Raw genomic sequence first — 27220 nt, 5'->3', positions numbered from 1 at the left:
TTCGTAAGACGAAACAATGTTTCCCATAGGAAACAATGTAAAAGCAATTCATGCGTGTAAGGGGGGAAAATCGCAAAATGGCACTCCGCTGGATGGCACCGCCCGGCTGTCACCTTTTAAAACAGCCGGGGGGCTTCTCGGCGTTCTCCCGAACCCGAACTTTTTATATAATCACTACCTTAGAACATACTGGCATATTGTGAATTTATTCAGACCATACATAGGTAGTCCTAAACCTATGGCCACCATTAAGCATAAAATTTATATTGCTAATGACAAAGTTGATAAGTGAATATTGCCTCATTTTAGGACTTTTTTCATCACCTTTGTTCAGTGAATCACTGCAGTTCTTCAATTAGTAACCTGGTTGTTAAGTGAATCTGGTTTCCCTATTGATTTTGCTAGTCAGAACATTGCAAAAAATCACCTGGCCCCAAGAGACTCCAACCATCATAAATGTGAATCAGTTTTCAAGTATCTGAATGTAAATTATTTGACCTGGGGGATACAACAAAGGTGATTACAGTAGTCCCTCACCTATCGCTGGTGTTACGTTACAGACCTGGCCGCGATAGGTGAAATCCGCGATGGGGAATTTATCCACTGATAGTACTTATTTAAGTATTTATATTGTAATTGTTTGGTAAGTTTTCATTGTTTTAAGTGTTTATAAACCCTTCCCACACAGTATTTATTTTAGATACAGTATTTAAATACAGTGATCCCTCGAGTTTCGCGATCTCGAGTATTGCGAAACGCTATATCGCAAGTTTTCAACCCGGAAGTAAACAACACCATCTGCGCATGCGTGCCTTTTTTTTCTATGGCCACGCATGCGTAGATGGTGGAGTTTCCCGCCGGGCAGATAAGCTGCTGGGCGGCTTCCCTGGGTCTTCCCCCTCTTGCCCCGGTAAGACCCCAGCGGAGGCGCGAGCAACGGCGTGGGCGGGCGGGCGGCACGCGCGGGGACACCCCAGCTCCGCTTCCCAGCTGGGAAGTGTCCCCAGCAACGGTGTGGGCGGGCGGGCGGTGCGCGCGCTTGGGAAAACCCCAGCTCCGCTTCCCAGCTGGGAAGCCGCCCCAGCAACGCGCGCTGCGCTTGGGGACATCCCAGCTCCGCTTCCCAGCTGGGAAGCAGCCCCAGCAACGGGGTGGGTGGGCGGGCGGTGCGCGCTTGGGGAAACCCCAGCTCCGCTTCCCAGCTGGGAAGCGGCCCCAGCAACGGGGTGGGCGGGCAGGCGGTGCGCGCGCGCTTGGGGAAACCCCAGCTCCGCTTCCCAGCTGGGAAGCCGCCCCAGCAACGCGCGCGCGCTTGGGGACATCCCAGCTCCGCTTCCCAGCTGGGAAGCGGCCCCAGCAACGGCGTGGGCGGGCGGGCGGCACGCACGCGGGGAAACCCCAGGCGCGAGCAACAGGGTGGGTGGGCGAAGGGCGGGCGGCGGTGAAAGTAAAAACACCATCTGCGCATGCGCAGATGGTGTTTTTACTTCCGCACCGCTACTTCGCGAAAAATCGATCATCGCGAGGGGTCCTGGAACGGAACCCTCGCGATGATCGAGGGACCACTGTACAGTATTTACAATTTTAGATATATATTTTTTTTAAAAAACCTGCCGATCGAGTTCAGCGGGCTGTTTAAATCTGCCGAACGGCTTCCTCAGAAACCCGCGATGAAGTGAAGCCACAGTAGGTGAAGCGCGGTATAGCGAGGGACTACTGTAAATGTGAAAAATGGTCATATCACTTTTTTTGAGTGCCATTGTAACTTCAGTCACTAAATGAAGTCAAGGAGTACCTATATTTCTTTCTATGCCAAGAAAATATTAAAAGTGAAAAAAATCCCTTAGCACATATTTTAAGAGAGCAGAAGGATAAGAAAGATTAATTCATACTTCTAGTAATTCATCTCCACTATACAACTTGCCACATCGTCCAACAGGCCCTTCAGGCAAAACAGACCGAATAAAATGATGTCCCACTGTAGCTTCTAAGCTAATCCCCAGTCCGCTGCTTTCACTAAACTTGTTCACATCCGCCACCTAGAAAGAAGAAAAATACAATCTTCATAACACCAAGAAATCAGTTGCTTAGAAAATTGCACTGAGATCCTATACAAAAGACCAGTAAATTTAAAAGCAGTTTTGCTACAAATGCTCTACTTCTTAAGCTACAGGCTCATTTCTTTCAAACCACATCCATGTTCATTGATTTCTCACATCAAAACAAGATGGAATCACAATGTGAGCTGAAAAGGAGCATCCAGCTGTAACATCCTTTTTCTCATTTGCAAAGGGTAACAGATGCTGGTAGCTTCAGCTGTCCCAGAGATGAAAGGTAGTCAGAGAGTCACAAATAAAAGGAACAAATAAAACTATCAAAGGTTCCACACTTCTCATTACACCATCTTTTGTGACCGCCATGGAACAATAGTTAGCAAATACAGTATTCGGAAACAGAAATGTTTCCAGTTTGAAGAAAAAGAACTGGATTCCATATCTGGCAATCCTTGTTGTCTCTGAAACAAGTCAAGCATTAAAAGGACATGCACCTGGCAACATAATTCTCTATGGTTTACTAATCCCCAGGTGGGGAACAGTCAAAGGACAGGAACCGCATCTATGACCCTGCTGTTGAATTCTATTCAAAAGTTCCACATCCTTGTTACATCCTTGAACTACTGCACACAAAAGTAGTTGCTTATATGTTCTAAAATGTGCAACAAGAAGACTGGCTAGATTCTCAATGAGAAGTAAAGTGTCAGTTAGAAAAACAGCTTTTATTAATAAAAACTAAACACATTTTAAGGCTTGTAGGCCAAAGGGCTACCCAGATCCCTCACCTAAACCTCACTTTAAAAGAATAAAAGAGTCAATTAGAAACCAATTTAAAAACAAATAATGAAAATAGAGACTCAGCAATCATTTTCATAAATCATAGGAGGGAAGAAAAACAAAAAAAAATGCAAATGATCTGTTAAAATGCCAGTAAAAGTGGGGCGAACCAGCTTTCTTTAAAAAAAATATCTCTAAGCAATATGAACAGACCATCCAGCAATGAACTAGGGGTCAACAGCAGCAATATGAGAAAATATAGGCCCTAATTTTGTATTACTTACCTGAAAGCAGGCCAACATTAAAATTAGCGGCATTTATTTCTGGTAGACGCGTGTCAGATTAAAGGAGGGGAGTCTTTTAATCCAAATATCAACTATGTACAAGAAATTTTACAAAGGAAGGATTATGCCAAATGTTGCATGTTGGAAGTGGGTAGATTTCCTAACAAGCTACATTGTTTTGCTTTCCAAATGTAGATTTCAGAACTCAACTGTAGTTCTGCCCACATTGAGAGAGATCATCATGCAAAAATGCTACCCAAGAAATGAAATGAAACTATGCACTGTTGACAACAAGGAAAATCAAAATCTATAATGAACTCCAAAGGTTACTAAACAAATGCTGCCAATACATAATGACTGAATTAATGAAAACTCCCCAAGAAGAATATTTATAAACTGTTTGATCAAATTTAGGATTCTTTTTCTGACGGCCTAAGATTATATAAAACTTTTGTTTTACTACATTTTTAGATTTTAAAAAACTGTGTCCCTCCCAAGGAAGAGCAGATAGTGTTTAGTTTTTTAATAGCAAGCAATGAGTCAACCTACCACAACTTCGTAATTTTTTCCCAAAATCTTCTGCCATTTGTTCAGCAATATTTCTTCTTCTAGGGATGTAAACTGAATATCTGCAAAATGTGACAGTTATCCTAAGCAAAATTATGACATTCTGATCTCTAGGTAGAAAATGAACTGCATTAGAATTTGTAAACATGCATCAGATTTATATAAAAGGAGAAAGAAATACTAAGTATCTAAAAAAAGGGAAAGGGGGTAAAAGGAATTATAACCTATAATCCTTTTAAAACTAGCTTAATTCATTCGGATTAAGTCACAAAAATAATTGTTCATTTTTAAATTGTTTTTTCTAACCACTTTTGAACCTTATATACCCTAATAAACTTTTAGCATTATCCAGTTCTATTTGAAATTAAACCAGCACGAGACTCAATCTTTCAGTATTACCCTGGCTATTCAATTTAGGCTTGCATTACTCAAGAACTTCCTTTTATCTCTCTTCTATAGAATCCCAATTGAGCTAGTCTAGCTTTCTGAATAACTGGATTTTTATCTGGCTACACTCTGCTGCACCTTCTCCTTTCTGTGAATGGACAAATTACAGGCATGTTCTTCTTTTCTGGCCCAAATGATCTTGGAAAGGCTCCTTCTGGTTATTCATTATTATCTTACATTTCTGCACGCTACAAATGTAACCAAAACAAATTTGCATGATTGAAACATTAACAAATAAAAATAAGAAATAAAATTCAAAAGATAAAGCAGAAAGTGCTGCTGAGCTTATGGGTGGTTGTTTTCCAATTCTGAACAATAATTAAAGGTCTTCGTTTTTACTATGGCAAAAACCATAAAACTATGGCTATCATTTCATAGTTCTCTTCAGCAGCAGTGCATTAGTAAATAATATTATGTGTTCAGGTTTATCAAAAATCAGCTCCCAAAATTATTCAGTATACAATATTCCTTTCATATTTATTCAGAAGTAAAGTTAAACTTTATTTTCAGGTGGGAACATTTAGCACTGTATGATTTTGATATTGTTTTGTTTACATCTTTGAGTTACATTTACAAGTCAATGTGTTTAATGTTTAAGCACTCAAGAAATGTTCTCCATATTTAAGATTTTGGGGGGTTTGAATCTGTGACCTCATTTTTAAAGGCTCCTACTGAAACACGGTCTCTAGAGGGCAGTGGAAGAACACATTTCCTGGTATATTTATTTAAAAATGTGAAAAAGAAACATGTTGTGAGTGTAATAAGTTATCATTTTACATCTGATCAATTTATCTCTTACTACAACAACTGGAGCTTGTCAGATAATGACCCACCAAGCGCTTACAATATCCTCAAATACTCACATGCTTAAAAATCCGAAGTAGAGGGAAACATGAGACTCACAGGGCTTGATGAGCTACAATCAGCTATGTATGTCACAAACTATACTTGCTTATTTAAAAATAAGATATAAACAAATGTGATCAACCACAGATATAAGAATTGTGTGTATACATTGCTAACTTCAGATATGAATTCTGCTTTATGCTACACCTACATTTCCTAGTACATTAAAACTGCCCGGTATTTTTATTAAAGTTTTTCATTGTAAAGAAACAATCATGAAATATCTTCAGCAATATGTTTTGTCATCTAATGACAATTACTTTTAATATCCTCATTAATAAGTACTCTTTTCAGCTGCTGCCATTTAGTATGTTGAAAATTAAGCTACATAATCTTAACACTTGATATGGTATAAAGCTGAATGCATATAAAAAAAATCAACTTTGTGTACACTTATGTACATTGTCCATAGAGATTTAGCTAGGCAAACTCAAATAACCATTTTATAGGCTTTTCTTTGAATCATTTAACTTCTAAAAACCTTATTCACAAGTTTTGATAAGATGTCTGTGAATAAGATACTTAGAAGTTAAAAGATTCAAAGGAACGGCTAGAAAAATAATTATTTGTGTTTACTTAACTGAAATTATGTGAACAACGTACATAAATGCAACTAAACATAACTGCATAATTACATTCCTCTTCAAAAATGAATTTGTCTATGACAGGGGTGAAATCCAGCAAGTTCTGACAGGTTCTGGAGAACCAGTAGTGGGAATTTTGAGTAGTTTGGAGAACCGGTAAATACCACCTCTGGATGGCCCCCAGGTAGGATGAGAATAAAGATTTTGCAATATCCTTTCCCCAGGAATGGGGAGAGAATGGGGATTTTGCAGTATCCCTCCCCTGCCACACCTACAAAACCACACCACATCATGCCCACCAAGCCACGCCTACAGAACTGGTAGTAAAAAAAAATTGGATTTCACCACTGATCTCAAATATGCATTTTCAGAACTCAAAAGGAACTTTTGCCATGCTATCATGCCAAGCAAGCAAGGACAAAAACTAGGGAGGGCAGGCATATTTATAAGGCAGGGGGACATTATTTATAACCTGTTTGTTGTATATTAGTGTCTTCTTCAAAATGAACCTCACTGGGGCTGCATGACATTAATGGAGAATCCTGCTCTCTTTTGTAGCTTTCTGTGGAGAGAAGAAATATGCCAATTTCTCTGATAATATAGTTAAACCCTTTTCCTGTTTCACTATTGTTAAGGACTCTTAGTTTTTTTACCAAATTGAAATTAAACCTGGCCTAGCAGTTAACTAAAGGCTCCATACCAGAAAGCAGAAACTGTTAAGAGTTCAAGTCCTACCTTAGCCATGAAAGCCAGTGCAGTGACTTTGGGCCAACCTACTCACAAGGTGATTGTAATTGTTGGGAAAATAAGAGGAGGAAGATGTATTGGATAAGTTTGCCACATTAGGTTATTTGTATCAATAATAATGATGGAATATTAATATAAATAAGTATATACATGCATACCTGGCTAGTGTGGATGTGCATAAGCAATAGTAAAAACACTAAAACTAAAGTAAAAATTGGGAACAGCAAAAAAGCCACAACCTTCTATGTTATCTGAAGGGAGGAAAATATGGTTGATCCAAATGGAGAAATTTGACTGATGTCTCGTACAGAGACCTGAATTGAGAAAGTTGAACCACAGATGTTAGGGGTCAAAATAGAACGAAATAATGAGCACCATGGAATTAATTCCCTAAGGCTTAAATTCCTTCATTTATTTTCATTTGGGATTGGGTTTTGTATTTTAAGGTTTGTTTGGTTTTTTTTAGTTCTACCATAATACATAAATCGCAGAAACAATATTATTTGAAGATTATTTATTTGTTATTCATGAAAGAAAAAAATCCACAACTCTTTTGTTTCTCCTTTGGAGTATGCATTTTCTTTCTCCAACTGAAATTAAAAAGTGAGTTGCAAGAATGAATTTAAGCCACTTTGGTTTAACTTCCGAAGAACAGAAAATAAAATTCAAGAAACGTGAAGCAAGGATAATCTTAATTGCCTGTATTTGTGCCAATATCCATTGTTTGGAAAATTGACTCCTTTTCAACAGCATCACTGAAGTCATCATGAGATTGAGTCTGGTTTTCTTGTTTCAGGGGTCCTCTTCGAACCAAAGTCAGATAGACTGTTTGTCCAGTATGTCGCAAAACCTCCACTGCTTGCTGGTTGGTAAAACCTTGAAGATTGGTTCCATCCACCTATGGATTAAATATAGGTCCGTGAAGAAGTCAGTTCATTCTCGATTCTTGTGGGTTATTTTTCTGAATGTTTCGTTACCAGACTAGGTAACATCTTCAGCGAAGCTTAGGGGATGTCAGTGTTTGTAAGGGCTTCAGGTGAGAGTGTGGGTCTTATGATGGGACAGATGTGGGTGTGTCAAGTGAAGGCCTTAGGATGGCCAGGTGTGGATATGTCAAGTGAGAGTCTTGGGATCGGTGTTGTGTCATCGTCATCCTGCACCCAAACTTCAGATACAGTGGTACCTCTACCTACAAATGCTTCTCCTTACAAACTTTTCTAGATAAGAACCAGGTATTCAAGATTTTTTTGCCTCTTCTCCAGAACATTTTCCACTTACAAACCCAAGCCTCCAAAACTGTAACTAGAAAAGGCAGGGAGAAGCCTCCACGGGCTTCTCTAAGAATCTCCTGGGAGGAAACAGGGCCGGAAAAGGTGGGGAGAAGCCTCTGTGGGGCCTCTCTAGGAATCTCCTGGGAGGAAACAGCGCCTCCACCCTCCTTGTGGTTTCCCCAATTACATGCATCATTTGCTTTTACATTGATTCCTATGGGAAAAATTGCCTCTACTTACAAACTTTTCTACTTAAGAACCTGGTCACAGAACAAATTAAGTTCGTAAGTATAGGTACCACTGTATTCGCCACTATTGCAAACATATGTCAATTTCTGACCACTCATTGTACATCTATCAGGTCAATTAGTCACAGATTCTGAGGAGAATGAACCGGGCCCATCTTGGTATCCTAGGCCAGTGTTCTTGACAACTGAGTCAGATAGTGAGAGTGAGAAAGAGTTGGAACCTGAGAAACCAGAGGAACCTCCAGAGACGGTAGAAACCTCAACGATGGTAATGTCAGAGTCAGAAGAAGAGGGGGACATGGGAGAGGAGCCCCTATTAGATGACTGGGTCAGAAGGTCACGAAGCAGACGGGAATATCTTTATGGGGAAAAGTTCAGAAAGTGAGTCTATGAAAGAAAGTCTAGACAGTTATATCTCTAGGAAACAGTTGACTACATCCAGACAGGATATAAAGGAGGATTTCGAGGTAAAGGGATGTGATGTCCCAATGTTGGTAATGGTGGCAGTCCTAGATTTGGGGTTCCAGAAATGCCATGCTGGCAACCTGTTATTATTCTTTTAAATTCATCGGGCAGAGATGCAGCTGTGTGAGCAAAACCTGGAGAACCCTGAGTATGTGTATGTGTAACCAAAGAACCCTTATCTTACTGAGGAATGTGATAATTAGCTTTGACTCTCAGCAGCTTTCAATTTAACATGGAAAGCTGCCAAGATGGACTGAAATGCATGAGTTTGCTTCTATAAATCCTGCTTTTTATATAAAAGTATGTTATTTGAAATGCGTGGATTCTCCATTTGTTCCGATCTGAATAGGCCAGAGCAGAACAGTTTTCATAAAATATCATGTATTCATAACCATGCTTGTACATCTTATATATTCACAATCATGTTTGTGTCTGTAACTGAATACACGCTTGACAAAATAAAATAAAAAAATAAAAAAAAATAGAGTTTGATGAGAATGTCTGAAAACTGTGTAAAGGAGCTTTATAAATTCAAACTTAAAATAATGCATTCAAAAATTTAAAACATATTTTCCTCTATACAGGTAGTCCCCAGCTAACAATTGGGACCAGAATTTTCTCTTGTTAAGCAAGGCAATTAAGTGAGCTGCATAGTGATCATGTAAATGATCATTTAAGGACCATTTATAACTCACTTTTTATAAACACTAAACATATTTTTCTAAGTTGAATTGGGTCAAAGTTTACTGATATTTTTGTTGTTCATCTGTAAGATTATTTAAGACTCAGTTTACAAGCAATGCTATCAATATAGAACCTTCAGATAAATAATTATGTTCCTCAACTGTGGAAAGTAGTTCATTGATCTTATCTCTGCTTTCATCAGCAACCAAGTCAAAGAAGAACATCTCTTCTAACTCCAAGACATTTTCTCAAAGCCTCTGTGAAAAAATCCACATTTTCTCACATCCAGGATCTCATTTAGATTTTGTGGCCGAAACATAGTAGCAAATGGCCTTTTCCTTATGACAGTCTAGTTACTACTACTACAAAAAGATATTGACAAAATTGAACGGGTCCAAAGACGGGCTACAAGAATGGTGGAAGGTCTTAAGCAAAAAACGTATCAGGAAAGACTTAATGAACTCAATCTGTATAGTCTGGAGGACAGAAGGGAAAGGGGGGACATGATCGAAACATTTAAATATGTTAAAGGGTTAAATAAGGTTCAGGAGGGAAGTGTTTTTACTAGGAAAGTGAACACAAGAACAAGGGGACACAATCTGAAGTTAGTTGGGGGAAAGATCAAAAGCAACGTGAGAAAATATTATTTTACTGAAAGAGTAGTAGATCCTTGGAACAAACTTCCAGCAGACGTGGTTGGTAAATCCACAGTAACTGAATTTAAACATGCCTGGGATAAACATATATCCATTGTAAGATAAAATACAGGAAATAGTATAAGGGCAGACTAGATGGACCATGAGGTCTTTTTCTGCCGTCAGTCTTCTATGTTTCTATGTTTCTAACCTTCAGAGACAAAATAAAAACAAAGCACTTGGTTGTGTCTGGGGGGGGGGGGAGGATGCCCACCTGTGTTTTATAACCTTAATAATTTTATCTACAATATTTTCTATCCATTTTACCTGCTATTAATATGGTACCCCCCTTAGCATATTAAGCTAGGCAAACTGTAATTTACTGAAATAATTTTTAAAGAGTTAAGTATGATTTGTGATTTTTCTGTATAGAAATCAAAATCAGTAATTTTTGGCAGGACACCTGTGACAGCTTTTAAGAACTCTGGGACATGAGTTGTTTGTTTCTAATCCATCAAGCAGAAAAAGTAAATAATAAAAGAAAAAAAAGAGATAACAAAACTCCTCCAAGTTTACTTACAGCAATAATTTGATCTCCAATATGGATTCTACCATCATGCTCAACTGCACTGTCTTTTGTGATACTTTTTACAAAAATACCAGAAGGTTCTGTGATTTAAAAGTAAAATTGAAGTAATTAAAGGTATGTCTGAGTCATGTATTTGTAAATCTTGAATCCATAAACCTATCAAGATCTGACAACAATAGTCTTTATGACTTCTAAGTACTTAAGCAGAAATATTACAACATAGTATCATTAAAGTTATTTTGCTCTAACCCAGAGGTGGTGAGCTGTGGTCTTTTTATCGCTTGTTGACTTCAACTCTCAGAATTCCTGAGTCAGCCAGCTCAGGAATTCTGGAAGTTGAAGTCCACAAGTTATAAAGGGGCTACAGTGCCCCCACCCCTTTTGCTGTAACCCCATGTATTCACTCTAAGAGATAAACTTACATTTTAACATACAGATATATATATATAAGCCACTTGTTGCTAGATCTTAAAATGATGCATGTATTTTTATTTCAGTTATAGTGCACATACTTATGCTATAAATATATTAAGCTTAAGACCACTAATTAAAGTAGAAATTTGACTTCCCAAATGAAGCACATTTAAATAATTCTAACATCAAGTTCTGAATCTCGTGAAAGAAAATATGCTGCATTCAATGAACGTCATTAATTATTTCAAACTATTCCAGACTACAAATCTATTACAAAATAAAATCCGTTTTTTGAAATGAAATCCATATATAACATTTTTCTTGCAAATCAGTTATTCTATGTATTGATGTGGTACTTTAAAACATCTGTACTGACTCAACTAAAAAGCTAATAAATGGACTTTAGAGTTAGGAAAAAAAATTGAGCAGAATTCATTTTAACCATACCTGATATTTTATCTCCAATGTAGCCAGCAATTGTTATTCCTAACCCTTGAGAATTTTTTGTAAGTTCCACATCAAATGTGTTCCCATCTTCAACATTCTCGATTGGTGTATCTTCCAATTTCTTAAAGGAAAAGACATGTAGTTATTGCAGGAGACGCGGAGTAACGACACGGACACAAGAGCTGGATTTAAAACCGGTCATTTTTATTAAAATAAATTTGCATAATTTATTAATTAAATCAGCATAATTAACGTAATTAACTATGACCCTAACAAGGACCCGCAGGGTCAAACAATTGCTTCCGGGGCGGAAAATGACGTAGAATAAACTTCCGGGGCAACTTCTGGGCGTAGCTCCATGCTAGTCCAGGTGAGGGACCCCTTCCTCACCTGAGACCATGCCATGCACTTGCATGTGGGAGGTCCCGCCGGCTAACCCCTACAAGGGGAATTAAATGGGCAGGACCCAAAGACAGGTTTCCCCCAGTTGCTCAGGTCGCTTCCACCACAAGCCTTTGGAGAGAACCTGTCAATCATCCCCAAAGATGCCCAACGGAGAACACACAGTTGCTAAACCACCACCCAGTTTTCCGCCCCTAACCTGCCTACCCAAATGACCAAAGGTAAGCCAATTAACTTAAACAGGTGCAAGCACCCCCTAACCGCTTCATCCGTCTCCACAGTGTGGAATAGGCGAAAAAACGGTCAAGGCTAATGGGCCAGACCGCCAAAAATTCCTATTCGGCCCCCTAGGGCGACCCAGAATAGCACACTGTAAGATAGGGAGGGTGGGTGGGTGTCTGCTCAGGATGTGAGTCCGGGCGAAAAGGACAAGCCTCGGGCCTGCACACACTTTTATAGGGCTGGCAGGCCCCGCCCGGACACGTCATCGATCAGGCCACCCTGGCCTGATCATCGGCCGAGATCTCGCGAAATCTCGTGAGATCTCGGCCGAAGAAGACAAGATGGCGGCTACGCCATGTGGCCGGTCTCCCCAACCCTCCCGCAAAAGGCGCCGGTGGGTAAGTATTCTTCATGACAGAAGTTCTTTCAGGAAACAAAAATAATTATTATATTTCTCACCTAAGCCCTAATATTTTAGCACTTAATTCTAAACATAACACACTACTTCTTGCCAGAATGTGACTCGGATATTAGTTTCATAACTCTCCAATATAATTAGTGAAACTTTAATAGAGTTAACATTATTTGCTATAGTAATAATTTCTCAAGGGATTTTTCTAAAATTCATTTTCTATATCATTTTAGATCACGTTTGGAACTTCAAGGCGGTGGCTTTGCGATTTTTGAGGTTTGCTTTACTTTATGCTGGAACTTTAGAGATATCATTTTTAGAAAATGAAATAAAGATCATTTTTTAAAAAGAATAGAAAATTATCTAATTATGCACATTTATACACATACACACAAACACAGTATGGAAGAAAGATTAAAAATATTGAAATATTAATTCAAGCACTATTTTTTAAAATTGTTTCATTCATCATACTTTGGAAATTTATAATTACTAATGCAATCCCAAAAGTGTGGCTCAAACATGAGGAGTGGTGAAATTGATGATGCTGTACTTTTACCTCCGGAACCGCCTTCTACTGCACGAATCCCAGTGGCCAATAAGGTCCCACAGAGTTGGCCTTCTCCAGGTCCCGTCGACTAAACAATGTCGTTTGGCGGGTCCCAGGGGAAGAGCCTTCTCTGTGGCGGCCCCAGCCCTCTGGAATCAACTCTCCCCAAGATTAGAACTGCCCCCACCCTCCTTGTCTTTTGCAAATTACTTAAGCCCCACCTGTATTGCCAGGTATGGGGGAACTGAGACACCTCCCCCAGGCTTTTATATTTTATGTTTGGTATGCGTGTGCTGCATGGTTTTAAATGATGGGGTTTTAGATGTTTTTAATATTAGATTTGTTTCACTGTAATATTGTTTTATTATTGTTGTGAGCCGCCCCGAGTCTTCGGAGAGGGGCAGCATACAAATCTAATAAATTATTATTATTATTATTATTATTATTATTATTATTATTATTATTTAAAATAATTCCAGGCATTATGGGTATAGATGTATGATATTGTGAGTTGTAGTTCCACAACTCTGAAAGGATATAAGCTTCTATTTTTATTTTTAAGCAAAACTTTAAAATGAGTAAAAGACAGTAAAAATATTAGACTTCATTTTTATCTACTAATACAGGTAGTCCTCGACTTACAACAATTCATTTGGTGACCTTTCAAAGTTGCAACACTACTGGAAAAAATGACCTGTGACTATTTTTCACACTTATAATCATTGCAGCATCCACATGGTCATGTGATTTACATTTGGATGCTTGATAACTAATTCATATTTATAATGGTTGCAGATACAGTAGTCCCTCACCTATCGCTGGTGTTACGTTCCAGACCCGGCCGCGATAGGTGAAATCCGCGATGGGGAATTTATCGACTGATAGTACTTATTTAAGTATTTATATTGTAATTGTTTGGTAAGTTTTCATTGCTTTAAGTGTTTATAAACCCTTCCCACACAGTATTTATTTTAGATACAGTATTTAAATACAGTATTTACAATTTTAGATATATATTTTTTGAAAAACCTGCCGATCGAGTTCCGCAGGCTGTTTAAATCTGCCAATTGACTTCCTCAGAAACCCGCGAACCAGCAAAGATCCGCGAATGATTTTTCTCATTAATATTTCTTGAAAACCCGCGATGAAGTGAAGCCGCAGCAGGTGAAGCGCGGTATAGCGAGGGACTACTGTAGTCCCAAGGTCACATGAGCATCTTTTTGCACCCTTCTGACAAGCCAAGCTAATGGGGAAGCCAGGTTCACTTAACAACCGTCTGACTAATTTAACAACTGATGTGATTCACTTAACAAATGTGGCCAATAAAAAAGGCATAAAAGGGGTCAAAACACACATAATACATTTCTCACTTAGCAACGTAAATTCTGGGCTCCATTGTGGAGCACTACCTGTGTAGCAATTCAGGGAAGAAAAATATCTATTCAAACTAAAAGATAGTTTCCAGAAAAGGCATAGCTAATTGGGAGGAATGATTCACTTATTCAAATCCATGCCTCCTGAAAATTGCAGTCAAAAAGCTGTAAAATGAAAAAAATGGGGTATAAATTATGCTTCTGACAGAAAGACATAAACACAGATTTCTGCAAAAACATAATTTTTACCTTATCTCCTTTATATTCCTTCTATCACTCTTTCAAGCATTTCATTCTGTTGAATATAATCCAGTTAGCTGAAGCTTCCTGCTGAACTGTGTTTACATTCTTAAGACACTAAAACTTACTTCAGTTAATACAGAAATATGTAGACACTTGCACCTCCTGATCTGTGTTTGCACACACCAACTCCCTATTTTATCTTTTGTTTTGTACCCTACCAGCCACAGGCATCCTTGGAATCGTTTCAAAGGTTGAAAAGGCAAAGAGTCACTGGTGAGATTTGCGGGGACCTATACAAATGTGATTAAACAGATAATACCAGTAGTTTTTGGTAAATGAGGTTTAGTTGGAATGAGGTTTCTTTTCGGGCAACTGAAGAACACAGTGGAGAAAATAAAGCACCAGCCCAAACGAAGAACACTATATGAAACAAAGAGGGCAGCTGAATGGCTGCCACCTAACTAGCAGCAGCTGAAGTTGCGCCAGATGATTTAGGTGAAGAGCTACAGCCAGGCACCGGCTGGCAGAGAGAGGAGCTCAGCGGTGGATGACAGGAAGGAGGAGGAGGTAAGTGGAAGAAGAATAATCCAGAGGAACACAAAGGGCTGCAGTAGAACAAAGGGGAAATGCTATGATGCGGTGATTGCTTAAATTGCTATTAGAACAATATTCAAGTGGCAGATTGAAATTAGCAGATTGGGAAATATCTGCAGGCAGGACATTTGACTATGAATAGGTATTATGAACCTCTATCTACTGTCAGCAAAGGTGGGTTCCTCCCAGTTCAGACCAGTTCGAAAGAACAGATAGTAACTTGGCAGTTGCTGGAATCGGCAGTAGCCCAGGCCTCTCATGCCCCTGAGGTGATTCTGTCAGTACAGTGATCTCTTGGTTAGCGCGGGGGTTACGTTCCAAGACCTCCCGCGCTAACCGATTTCCGCGTTATACTGGATGCGGAAGTAAAAACCACCATCTGCGCATGTGCGCCATTTTTTTCATGGCCGCACATGCGCAGATGGTGGAGTTTGCGTGTGGGCGGCGCTGCGGAGCGGATCAGGTGTTGGGCGGCTGAAGGAACCTTCCCTTGGTCTTCCCGCCGCCCAGGCAAAGGGGAAACCCCAAGATCGCTTGCCGCTTGCCGCTTGCCGTATTGCAGCTTGGAGCCTTGCTTCGCCTCCTTCGCTGCAATACGGCAAGCGGCAAGCGATCTTGGGGTTTCCCCTTTGCCTGGGCAGCGCTGGGGCCATGCGGAGCCGCTCATCTAGGGGGGCGTGGACCGGCAAGGTGCCCTCCGCTCTCTCTCTTTCTCTCCCTGTTACCGGTGTGGTATAAGAGAGAGAAAGAAAGAGAAAGGAGGGCGACTTGCCAGTCCACGCCCCCCTGGATGAGCGGCCCCGCATGGCCCCAGCGCCGGACTCCGCCATTGCCTCCGCCTCTGCAGCTGAGAGGCCACGTCCACCCCCTCCTCGGTGTCCCTGGCACCCAGCGTCCCCACACCGCCTCCACCTCCCGGTAATGCGCCCGACCTCTGCCTCTCTCTTTCTCTCTCATATACCACACCGGCAACAGGGAGAGAAAGAGAGAGAGAACTAGCGTGGACTTATTTTTTATTTTTTAATATTTTATTTTTTTAATTAATATTTTTTGAAAAACCGCGTTGCAGCGTTTCGCGCTAATCGAGACCGTGCTAATCGAGGGATCACTGTAATGCCATAGGTACCACCATTTTGTTTTTTGCTTCTGTGCATGAACAGCTTTCTTAAGGTACTACACATGCGCACACGCATGGCGCAGCCCTAAGTGAACCAGCAGAGGGAGAAATTAGAATCCACCCCGAGTGTCAGTCCTGTTTCTTTAACGTAAGTTACATGTTATTATTACCTTGTTCTCCATCAGACACGTTTGCACTGGGGTACCCAAAGGAACTGCTGTTGTTGGAACGGCCTCCTCAATTAAACCTCTGGCTATCACCAACTTGACTCGGTTTCCACATTGCCTCAGGACTTGTGCCACCTGCTCACCGCTGATTCCAGTCAGGTCTGTATCACCAATTTTCAAAATATGGTCTCCACTGCAGAGTCTGCCATGCTACGGTAGATGAGCAAATATTCAATTGTTTAAAAAAAAATATACATAGAGGTGTCTTAGAAAAATGTAAGAGTTTTATCTAGAAACTATTTTAGTTTTGAAAGAAATTTTTTTCTGCTTTTAATATTGCTATAGTACAGTGTTTCCCAACCTTGGCAACTTGAAAATATCTGGACTTCAACTCCCAGAATTCCCCAGCCAGCATTTGCTGGCTGGGGAATTCTGGGAGTTGAAGTCCAGATATCTTCAAGTTGCCAAGGTTGGGAAACACTGCTGTAGTACACAATGTTGCTGTAGTAGACAATGTTACTTTAAATCATTTTGGCCACAAATCATAGCCAAAAAAAGAGGGGGTAAGAGTAGGCCATCCCTTCACAGAAACCTAATTATTAAATCAAAAATTACTGTCTAAAATTGCTTGTAAACATGTCCATTTAGAAAATGATTTATCTCCTATCTGCTTATCTGCACCTAAATTACCCTCATATATACCTCTCTTATTAAATAGAATCACAGAGGAGAAAGAAGAAAAACAAAGTGGGAATGAGAAGATTGGAAGAAAAGGAGATTGTTTTCCATGTGTGAAGGACAAAAGTGTGTGACTTAAACTCTGCTCAATCACATCTGCTTCACCCAGAGTAAAGACCGTGTTCAAAAATATCTCAAATACAGGGATAAAAAAAGTTCTCTATAAAGTTTAGTTTGTTCAGTTTAATTGGATTTGTATGCTGCCCCTCTGCGAGGACTCTAAAGGAACTCTACTGTCTGACTTTCTGTGGTCTTCGTTCTCAGACAAAATCAGTTTCCTATTTCCATAGAAAAATTCATGACTGATAGCAGTTCAGAAGCAAAACGTAACATTATAAATTTGTCTGGGGTTTCAAGCCATGGGGATCATTTGTTGACAAAAGATAACCCTTTAATTCAAGATGTTTTCTCTTGCTGAATATTAGCATTCCATTTTTTCTATTTCAAATAAACAAAGGCATTTATTAAATGGTAATAAGTAATTATCATGCTGTAACTCTAGTACAGAAGAATATGTTGTGTACCCGATCAGCTACTCCGCCTGGAAGGATGGTTTTAACTATCACTCCAGTTGATTTTCCTCCTACTATCCCAAATCCCAGACCAGATCCATCATTCACCAATTCAATAGTCTCCACATGCTGCCAATGTACCTTTAAGACAAAATCTTATGTTAAGCTTCTTTTTTTTTAAAAAAACCAACCTTTAAAGATATTTCATCAGGTTTGCATTTTCCCCATATGGTGAATCTCTTTTCTACAGCTATTCCAAATAATGTTCATGAATCATCAAAATAACCTTTTAGTGTTCTATATTTTGAGTGGTTTTATTGGCAAGTTACAGTGTTTTAACATCTTAGCGAATAAATTATTTTGAGCATGAAAGATAAAACTTTATGCTTGCTTTCCCAAGGCATTCATTCAGGCGTTCTGACCGAGAACAACTCATTTCAACTCAACTCATAGCTCAGATAAAGTGTGCTGACTCCATACTATGATAAAATGGCACATCTGATACACAGGAAGGATTTGGCTTAACTCTCTCAAAGGTATCAGACTAAGGCATTCTTTTTTTCTTTTTTCTTTGGTCTTCCCCTCACTCACTCCTTAATCTATGATGTCCAGGCTCCTCATCAAAGGACCCAATTGGAAAACAGACAGCGCTTATCATTTAGGATGCAAGAACATAAAAACAGCTTCACTGAGTTAAGTCAAGGACTCTCTTAATCCAACATTTTGCTCACACAATGACTAACCAGATTCCTTTCAGATGCTTCAGGGCAGTAGATAAAAACATATCATTTCCCCATCATTGTTCCCCTGCAAATGGGTTTTGGAGGCAAGCTATGGCTCCACTGGAGGAGTCAATGAGTACTCAAGACTAACCTCCTTGATAGATCTCTCACCCAATTTGCTTTTAAAGTATGTCTTAAATCCACAGGTTTATAATCTGCTAAGAACTGATGAAGACACATTTGATGGAATAGGGAAAGTCTTATACTGTATATAATATACGTACTACCACTACCACTAGATTTGTTTTTGGTAGCTGGGACATGAGTTGTAGTGTACATTAATTTATTTAATTAAATTTATTAAATTTATAAGGCGCTCCTTTCAGACTCTGTTTGAACTACTGCCTGCCCTATTTTCTATACAATAAGAAAACAGAATTATGAGTTTGAGAAGCTTTCTATGGAATTGCAACTTTACACAATGGCTAACATTCAGCAATATGTTGCAGAGACCTTTTTTTAAATCTTCAAGAGTGCAAAGAGTTGCATTGACTGTACCAACCTCAGCCAGAAGAAAGAAGACAGACTTGTTTTTCAGGGTTCACTCACCGGGTTTGAATGGGCTGAAATTGTACTAGCAGCTGACGGAGATCGAGAAATTACGGGACTAATGAGCTGAGGCAAAGGGCCCCTTGCCACAACTAGCTGGACACTATCTCTGGCTTTCTGTAGGATGCCGATAGCTTGTTGATGTGTTATGGTCTGATCAAGGGCTTGCCCATTAATAGCAAGGATTTGATCTGCTTCTTGCAATCTGCCATCCCTGTTGTAGACAACAAAAAGCAAATAAAACTAATATGCATCACCAACAGTATTGCTATCGTATTTGACAGTTTCTCCAAAGTACAGTACTGTGGTTTTGTTTTATTTTTTAAATCCAGTTTCCTATTTCTTTCAATGCAGATTTATTTTTATTTTATTTATTATTTTTGAAAAAAGGTTTCCTTGCAGTTTTGCTGCAGGCATCTTTTTGGGCTCCTTCTTGATGAGCTTCCTTTGAAACTAATCCACAGACCCTGCCTTCTAGCTTCACCCCAAAGCTACTTCCTCCTTCTTGTACCCCAATCTGAAACTAAGCGTATTATATATTGGTTGCTTCCAGCTTTGTTTGCTATTGCCTGGAAACTTTATTCTTGACTTTAAGTCTGCTGGGTAAAAATACCAAGTGTTTTGCTGCATTCACCATGAAAAGTGTTGAATATTCATCAATCCCCATTTTACTTATCAAACATTTTCACAAAATGGGGGAAGAGAAACTATTTTTTTTAAAACCATCCAAAAAAGGATCTTTATTACAAAGGCCATCTTACAAAATGGACTCACATTTTAATTAAGGAGGGGTTGGCTACTGATCTAACCTGTACTAATATGTCACAATTAGTAAAAGTCAATCTATAAACTAGTGTTATAGATTTTTTTAACACACCGACTTAATTTAGACTCTTCGAGAATATTATGGTATTGACACAGCTATTCTCAATATTTTTCTTAGTTCTTAGCCAAAACTATATAGTCTCTCTCTCTCTCTCTCTCTCTCTCTCTCTCTCTCTCTCTCTCTCTCTCTCTCTCTCTCTCTCTCTGTGTGTGTGTGTTGTGTATCAGAAAAATGAGTGTATAAATATGTTGATATTACAGAAAGTTGTCAGTGAAATTAAATGCATTTTTACATGATTAAATGTTTAGCCTGATGTAATTTTTTAAAAACAACTTCTAAGTAAAACTGAACTGGATCAGAGAAAGGCTGATTGGCAATACTTAAGTCAAATTTTATCTGTATAAAACATATTGAGCATAAACAAATTGAAATAAGCCTTCTTTTCAACCCAAATTTTTATTTGTGTTATCTGTTGTTTATTGTGTTTGTATATTCCAATGAAAGTCAAATGTTTGCAATCTGTGCATTTTTTTCCAGCAGAATATTGCACAAAACAGGCATAGCATTCAGACTTGATTAACTTACATGCATCTCCCAAAAGAGGTAGCTACCATAGAGAATCTCAACAGCCAACCGCTTACCAACATAATGAGGGAAGGGAAGCAAACAAGCGAATCACCACTCTTAATCCCATGATGCACATCCAAACCTGGCCTGCTGAGCAGGGTAAAATAGAGGTTATGTGCCCTTAATGTGCCCTGGGTCCTGCTGATCTTGAGATTCAAGGTATATTTAAATGTAGTGAATATTCATCTTTAAAAACACTCTGAAAATTCCAAATTTACCAGGATGAAAGAGCCCATAAAGACTTACTGCTAAGAGTTCAATTCAGACTGGCTCAAAATTGACTCAGCCTTCCATCCTTACAAGGTGGGTAAAATGAGAACCCAGATTGTTGGGGGCAACATAACGACTCTATAAACCACGTGGAGAGGGGTGCAAAGCACTGTGAAGCAGGATATAAATCTAAGTGCTATTGCTATGTACATGCATAGCTAACCATTGCAAGCTTTTCCCCTGAAGGTTTTCAATTCTCAAAGAGTCTAAACTAAGTCGGTGTGTTAAAAAAATCTATAACACTAGTTTATAGATTGATTTATACTAATTGTTTTCATTTGGAACATAAGAAGAGCCATGCTGAATCGGGCCAAGCCCATCGAGTCCAGCATTCTGTGTCATACAGTGGCCCATCAATTGTACATGGGGATCTTGAGCAGAAAGAGAAGGCAAAACCCTCCCTTTCCCTTGACCCCCAACAAATGGCATGCTGAGTATTTGATGCTTAGTATTGTATATTGTGCATTTAAAGAGAGAGACAGAAAACAAACCACATTAGTAACCTCTCGCCAAATTTCTTTCATCAATAAAAATATACTTGGATTGAAGGGAGACAGTAAGGATAAGAATAAAACAAATCCTTCAAATAAATAGAAAGTAGATAAATAAAGTCTCCACCCCACCCCCAGCTGCCAATTCTTCCCAAAACTGGTTCACTGCAAGAATTCAGCAGTGTCCTACCTTTTCTTGTGAATCTTAGATTAAAAAGAAGAAGAATTATTTCCTATTGCTGAAACCCTCAAAGTGTAGAGTTTTGTTTGAATGACAAATTGGTTCAAGATTTGCTTCATTAAATTCTATGAAATTCAAAATGTTTTGTTGAACATTCTAGGGTGACATTGTCCTTTGAGTTCAAACCAAACACATTTACTAATTCATACATTTCATAAAAATAATTCTTTAAAGGATATATTTCAAATTTTAAATATGTTTACAATTCAGTTGAAAGCTGGCATTTATACATCTCTTTCAGTGTATAGCTTACAGGCAAACGCACCTTTGGGCCACACTTTCATCTTGAATCTCTTGCACAAATATACCAAGTTCACCTCTATATTCACTCTTCAGGCCAACCACGCTAAAACCAAGCCCACCACTTGGAGGTTTTAAAAGTTCTATTGTCTCAACAAGTCGACCCTAGTAGCAAAAACAATGGGAAACAAACCACTTTGAAACAAACTCAAAAACATTCTGATTCCAAAAGGTTCACTTAATTTTCATATTTGTATATTACTGAAGAAAACAATCAAGCAATGTACATCTAGTAGAGACATGGATATGTGTCTTTCCCAAGACACTATGGTTAAAAAACCAGGATCATTCATTGTTTGGAAATCCTACAGGGGTATAGGAAGTTCTCCACTATAAGTTGGTATCTTCTACAAATGGAGAATGATAGAAGATAATGTCAACTTACTCCACCCTGATGTCTCTGCAGATTTTATTTAATTTTACTTATTTATTAAATGTTAAACCACCTATCTCCCCTATAAGGTGAAATATGGAAACGCTATCCCTGATTGTAATCCCCTATGAAGAGAAATTGATTTTCCTATTTAACAACAAAGAAAATTATTGTTAATCCAAGAGAGGAAGTGAATGGGTAAAGGAAAGTACATTGGAAAAATCAATTGGATGTTTCCAACCTTCTGAGATTTAACTGAAATAAAATTTACCTGTGCCATATTTCTGATCAGTAGTTCAAATTCATCGCTTGCAGGCTTCCCATTAATCTGAGGAGTGATAGACTGGAGAACAATTCCTAGCCCATTACAAGGGTTACTGTTCTCTTGAGCCATCAAGTAGGAGTCATTGTGTAGTGAAGAGCCCCCAACACTACCATGATGGGAAAGTTGCAGGTGCTCACCGGAGGAGGAGATGGAAGGTGCAAGGCTCACCTGAAAGTTGTATATAACTTTTTTTATTTAATTTAAGAGCACAAAAAATACAGTTAACTGTACAAGAACAAAAGCCAAAACAAAAACAAAAAAACCCCAATAACCACTGGAAAATATGTCCAAAAATGACACATAGCACCAAAATAATAAAAAACAACATTAAGAGTAAACAATCCTTTGGATTTAATTATTTTACAGAAAGATCACCTGTGTACAAGGAGGAATTACAATTCTTTCAATGTCATGGATTTACATACAGCTACAAGGACCAATTACATCCTCACAAGAACACAAAATAATAATAGCATATACACGTAGTCCTCAACTTATGTCCACAACTGAGCCCAAAATTGAAGTTGAGTTGTTAAATGAGTTCTGGCCCATTTTAGGATCCTTTTTGCCACAGCTATTAAATGAATTGCAGCAATTGTTAAATTAGTAAGATGGCTATTAATTGAATTAGACTTCCCCACTGACTTTGCTTGTGAGAAAGTCACAAAAGTTGGTCATGTGGTCCTGGAACACTGTAACCATCATAAATCTATGCCAGTTGCCAAGAGTCTGGATTTTGATCATGTGACCATGGAGATGCTGCAAAAATCGTGTGAAAAATGTTGTGTCACTTTTTTTTACTGCCAATGTATCTTCGAAGGGTCACTAAACGAATGGCTTTAATTCAAGGACTATATAATCTAACCCATTCTTTTTTCTTTCTAAAAACACCTTGTTGGTAGCTTCATATTTTAACTGCATTTGTCCCACTACTTTCAACAAGACAAATTATGTGCTGAGATGAATAAGATTTAAAATGTTTAACTGAGTGACACCTGTTATTTGGAGACCTTTGTTTCAGGAAAAATATCAAAAGCTATGTAAAATACCTGTTGATAGATCATAAAGTCTGGAAGTTTTTCTGACTGCATTTCTCATCAGATAGATCAGGGGTGTCAAACTTGATATCATTGAGGGCCACATCATGGTTGTTTGACCTTGGAGGGGTGGGGGTGAATGGGCGTGGCCAAGAATGGGAGTGGCCTTGGTGGGCATGGTCATGGTGGCCGTTTGACACAGGTTTAATAAGCGCTTTTCCCCTTATTTCTTTCCAGCAGAACCTCCAGCAGCACCTCCAGCAGCACTGTGCCGGCCAAAAAAGGGCCACATGGACGCCTACGAGAACCCAGCGCAGCCGATTTTTGGCTGCTGGAGTCCATGGAAGTCGAAAATAGGACCACACATCACCCCACCCCCGTAACTCATTTTGGCCAGCAAAGGCACTGCAGGCTGATCCTTTGATATTTCCAGGCCTGCCCCAAGGGACAGATTTAAGCACCCGACAGACCGGATCTGGTCCAGGGCCTTGAGTTTAACACCCAAGATAGACTATGAAGCTAGATGGCAGACTATTTCATTAAGAAGCAAGTCAGGCTTCATGCTTTTATAATTCACTGTCCTTGAAGTTCATCTAACAGATTATTCTCTCTTTTCTTAGGAAACATAATGACTCTTAATGTAAAGAAAGAAACTGATTTAAGAAAGAAACACTGCTGTCTCTCAAAAATTGAAAAGGCAAAGGGAAGGCTTGCTTCCCTTATAACTTGAGACTAGTTATAAAAGAAAAGAATAGAATCTTAATTCATATTTGTTCCATTCAAAAAGGTTAAGATTTAATTAGGTTTTTAAAAAGCTTTAATACAGACTATGGCAGACTTTTGATGTATTATTGACTACTAATTCATCTATACTAATTGATAGTGGCACTCCACTCTAATTATCATTTTTAAACCTAATTAAAGAAAGTGACTTGCATGAACAAAAAGGATTGGTTTAGCATGAAAGATAATATCAGACAAAGTGGCTGATAGCTCCTACACAATTTTGCAGCTAGGGAAGATGGCCTACAATAATTGAATCAGAAAGTGGCTTTCATTGATTTATGGATTATCTTAATAACCAGTGAAAAGTCAAATCATCAGAAATTCGGAGGGAAAAAAATTTCTTAGTTGTGATGGAGAAATACTTGAGATCTTATAAGGAGGATCTTCAGGATCACAAGAATAAATCATTTAATACTAAACAAAGTAATACCCCACTTATTCACTGCAAACATTAATAATTAAATGTAACTTCGGATATTTTGGGCACCCAACACCAAGAAGAATGTGATGCTTTGAAAAATCCAAGCAAGTTTTTTAAAAAGATCAACAGAAATCAAGATAGCTATTATCGATGTTGGCACAAGCTTAGTCTCACAACATCTCAAGAGTGGAAGGTGTTTTGTGACTTTAAGTCAATCTTGACTCCTGACAATTGTCTAAAGTCCCAGCACTTTTCTTGGCAACATTTTTTCTGATGTGGTTTCCCATTGTTCATTTTCTGGGGCTGAGAGAAAAGTAATTGGCCCAAAGTTATATGGCTGTTTTTGTGCCTAGGGGAGAACTAGAACTCATAATCTTCCAGTTCACAGCCTGGTGTCTTTAACTAAACTTAAATATATAATCAATATCATCGTCATTATTATTTTTAATCAAACTGTCTCTCCTAGAAACATTACTGACAAATACTGTAATGGGGAAACACTACATGTTGGTCTATGAAGAATCAAAAGCAATACAATGAATGAACAAAAGCAAAAATCTGCATCACAAATACAGTATCAATTTACCAATAATTTAATATAGGAGCTACTGTAACAGCTTCATGTAACAGAGTGAAATATTTTTGTCTAAAATATGTTTACTGATTTGCTACATTTTCTCTAACATATTCTGGTGGAGCCCAATGCAATTAAAATCAATGACTATTACATCCTGCTGATTTCAGTCGGTCTTACTTCCTCCATTGTCTTCCAAGAGAACTTAAGCTACGAATTAGCCCTTCAAAGGTGGTTCTTATCCTAAAATATTCATGAATTTTTACAGCTGTATGAAGACAAAGAACCACAGGCAGCTGTTGGTTAACCTTGGTAACTGGGGTCAGAATTTCAGTCACTACGCTATGCAGTTGTAAAGCAAGATGTCATGTGACACGGAACAACTGCAATCTTGACACTTCATATCACTGTCATTAAGCAAAGATTTGAGTCACCGAGAACCTCCTTGCAACTTTCAGCTGGCTTCCAACAGAGTTAGAGGGAAGCTGGCAGGAAGTTGCACATCCCAGGTAGATCACAAGCTGGCCAGTGGACAGGTGTGTTCCGTATAAAAGGAGCATTGCTTTATTCTAAACATTTCCTTATGCTAGTTTGCTGCAATCGCCTTGCCTGTACATAACATTTGCAATATTGGTACAATTTGGCAGGGAACAAATAAAAGAATACCTTTGATGCATGCATAAATTGCATGCAGTGGCATGCATAAGCACCAAACTGAGCCTACTGTCCCTGTTCTACTGTCCTATTGTCCTCATTTATCCATACTTTTTTTTGCTTATGTTATGTTTATACAAACAACTATGTACATGTTTGACAAACAAACAAACATCAGTTCACATGATAAAAAACATACATTTTGGAATTATATTTAAACTTCCACTGCAATCAGATGATGCTTCAATACTTAGTTTGTAATTTATCTAATTTTAAAAAAATCTACCTCAGCTGCATTTATTTTATGTAAGCATTTTAGGCTAAAAAACAATCAAAGTTTGCAGCATTTGTTTTTTAAACTTTGAGCTTTACTTGCATGAAGGGGGAAAGAGAAAACACAGGGCAGGAAGAAAGATCACATTTACACTTTCTTCCCATATGAGGGACATTGAAGGCTTTGTAAAGCATTCAATTATACAAAGGCATGCAGCAATTCACATTTCTAACAACTGCATTCCATTCACTTTTCAGCACATTCTAGGTGGGTGTTGCAGCAACACAATTATGTGAAGAACAGGAATTCAGATCTGTTCTCTTTCACAATTTATGTGCTAATTTTAACATCCTCGTAGCTGACATAAGGTCAAATAAAAAAAATAAAGTTAGCTAAAACCATTATCATTTAAAATGTTGGAGGACTAAATCCAATGGGCAGTGACTCTTTGGTACTTTATGATCTATGATAGGAATCAGTAGAGTATGAAGAGTTAATTATTTAATGTGCACCCTCTTTGTCTATCACTCTCCTCTCTGTTTTTTGAACTAACTAATCTGAGCTCACACCTTTCTGCCTTTCCTTCTCTGGGGGAGACACAGAGACCAAAAACTCATTTGATTCCACTCTGGAAGATTCAGTTAGTTAGGTGCTAGACTGCCTATCCATATATTGTATTTCCTATAAATAAATCTCCTTTCTTTTATAAAACCTGCTTTGGTAATCATTGCTCGGGTCAGATTCCTGCTCTCAGGAATGCTCATACGCCCACAACAAAGAATGCTTCAAGCTCCAATTTTTTAAAACAAGTTCAGCACTTTTCCTCTTTTAATTTGTTGCATAATATTTTTGGAACAATTTCATTAAAAGATATTGAATATATTTACAGATATTTATAAATCACTGTTAACAGCAATGCACGCAACTTGCACCAAATTTCCCTTTTTAAGCCTCTTCCCTGTCATGTGACCAAGAGAATAAATTTGGAAGATTTTACTTCTCCTTTTAATTAAAGTTTGCCACATGACCCAAATTTGTGGCTAATAATAAACACCACTAACTTCAACATGTCACGTTTGGTCCCAGTTTATACAAATCAGCGTAAGAGGTTTGGTTTTGGCTTTGCATGAAGTGTTAACTCACTCAAAAGCCACTATATAATTAACATATGGAATTCATTACCACAACTTGTCATGGGCACAAACTTGGGTAGCATTAAAGGGAGATTAGATGCATTTATA

At 38.5% G+C, this 27220-nt stretch overlaps 1 protein-coding gene across 4 annotated transcripts in view; it reads right to left on the bottom strand.

The window, feature by feature from the left end:
• Nucleotides 1-27220, bottom strand: part of MPDZ (multiple PDZ domain crumbs cell polarity complex component) — a 116345-nt gene that overhangs the window by 75008 nt on the left and 14117 nt on the right. For all 4 annotated transcript variants that reach the window (XM_070742566.1, XM_070742564.1, XM_070742567.1 and 1 more), the window contains exons 4-14: nucleotides 22180-22401; nucleotides 21501-21640; nucleotides 18781-18994; nucleotides 17462-17590; nucleotides 16203-16409; nucleotides 11120-11240; nucleotides 10250-10338; nucleotides 7066-7264; nucleotides 6092-6181; nucleotides 3665-3744; nucleotides 1893-2039 (exon numbers count right to left, since the gene is read on the bottom strand). In XM_070742566.1, coding sequence (XP_070598667.1) covers nucleotides 1893-2039; nucleotides 3665-3744; nucleotides 6092-6181; nucleotides 7066-7264; nucleotides 10250-10338; nucleotides 11120-11240; nucleotides 16203-16409; nucleotides 17462-17590; nucleotides 18781-18994; nucleotides 21501-21640; nucleotides 22180-22401 — 1638 coding nt within the window. The remainder of the gene's footprint in view (nucleotides 1-1892; nucleotides 2040-3664; nucleotides 3745-6091; nucleotides 6182-7065; nucleotides 7265-10249; nucleotides 10339-11119; nucleotides 11241-16202; nucleotides 16410-17461; nucleotides 17591-18780; nucleotides 18995-21500; nucleotides 21641-22179; nucleotides 22402-27220) is intronic.

This window comes from Erythrolamprus reginae, chromosome 2 (genome assembly GCF_031021105.1).
Source record: "Erythrolamprus reginae isolate rEryReg1 chromosome 2, rEryReg1.hap1, whole genome shotgun sequence".
NCBI lineage: Eukaryota > Metazoa > Chordata > Lepidosauria > Squamata > Dipsadidae > Erythrolamprus > Erythrolamprus reginae.
This window is presented reverse-complemented; position numbering and strand designations above follow the sequence as displayed.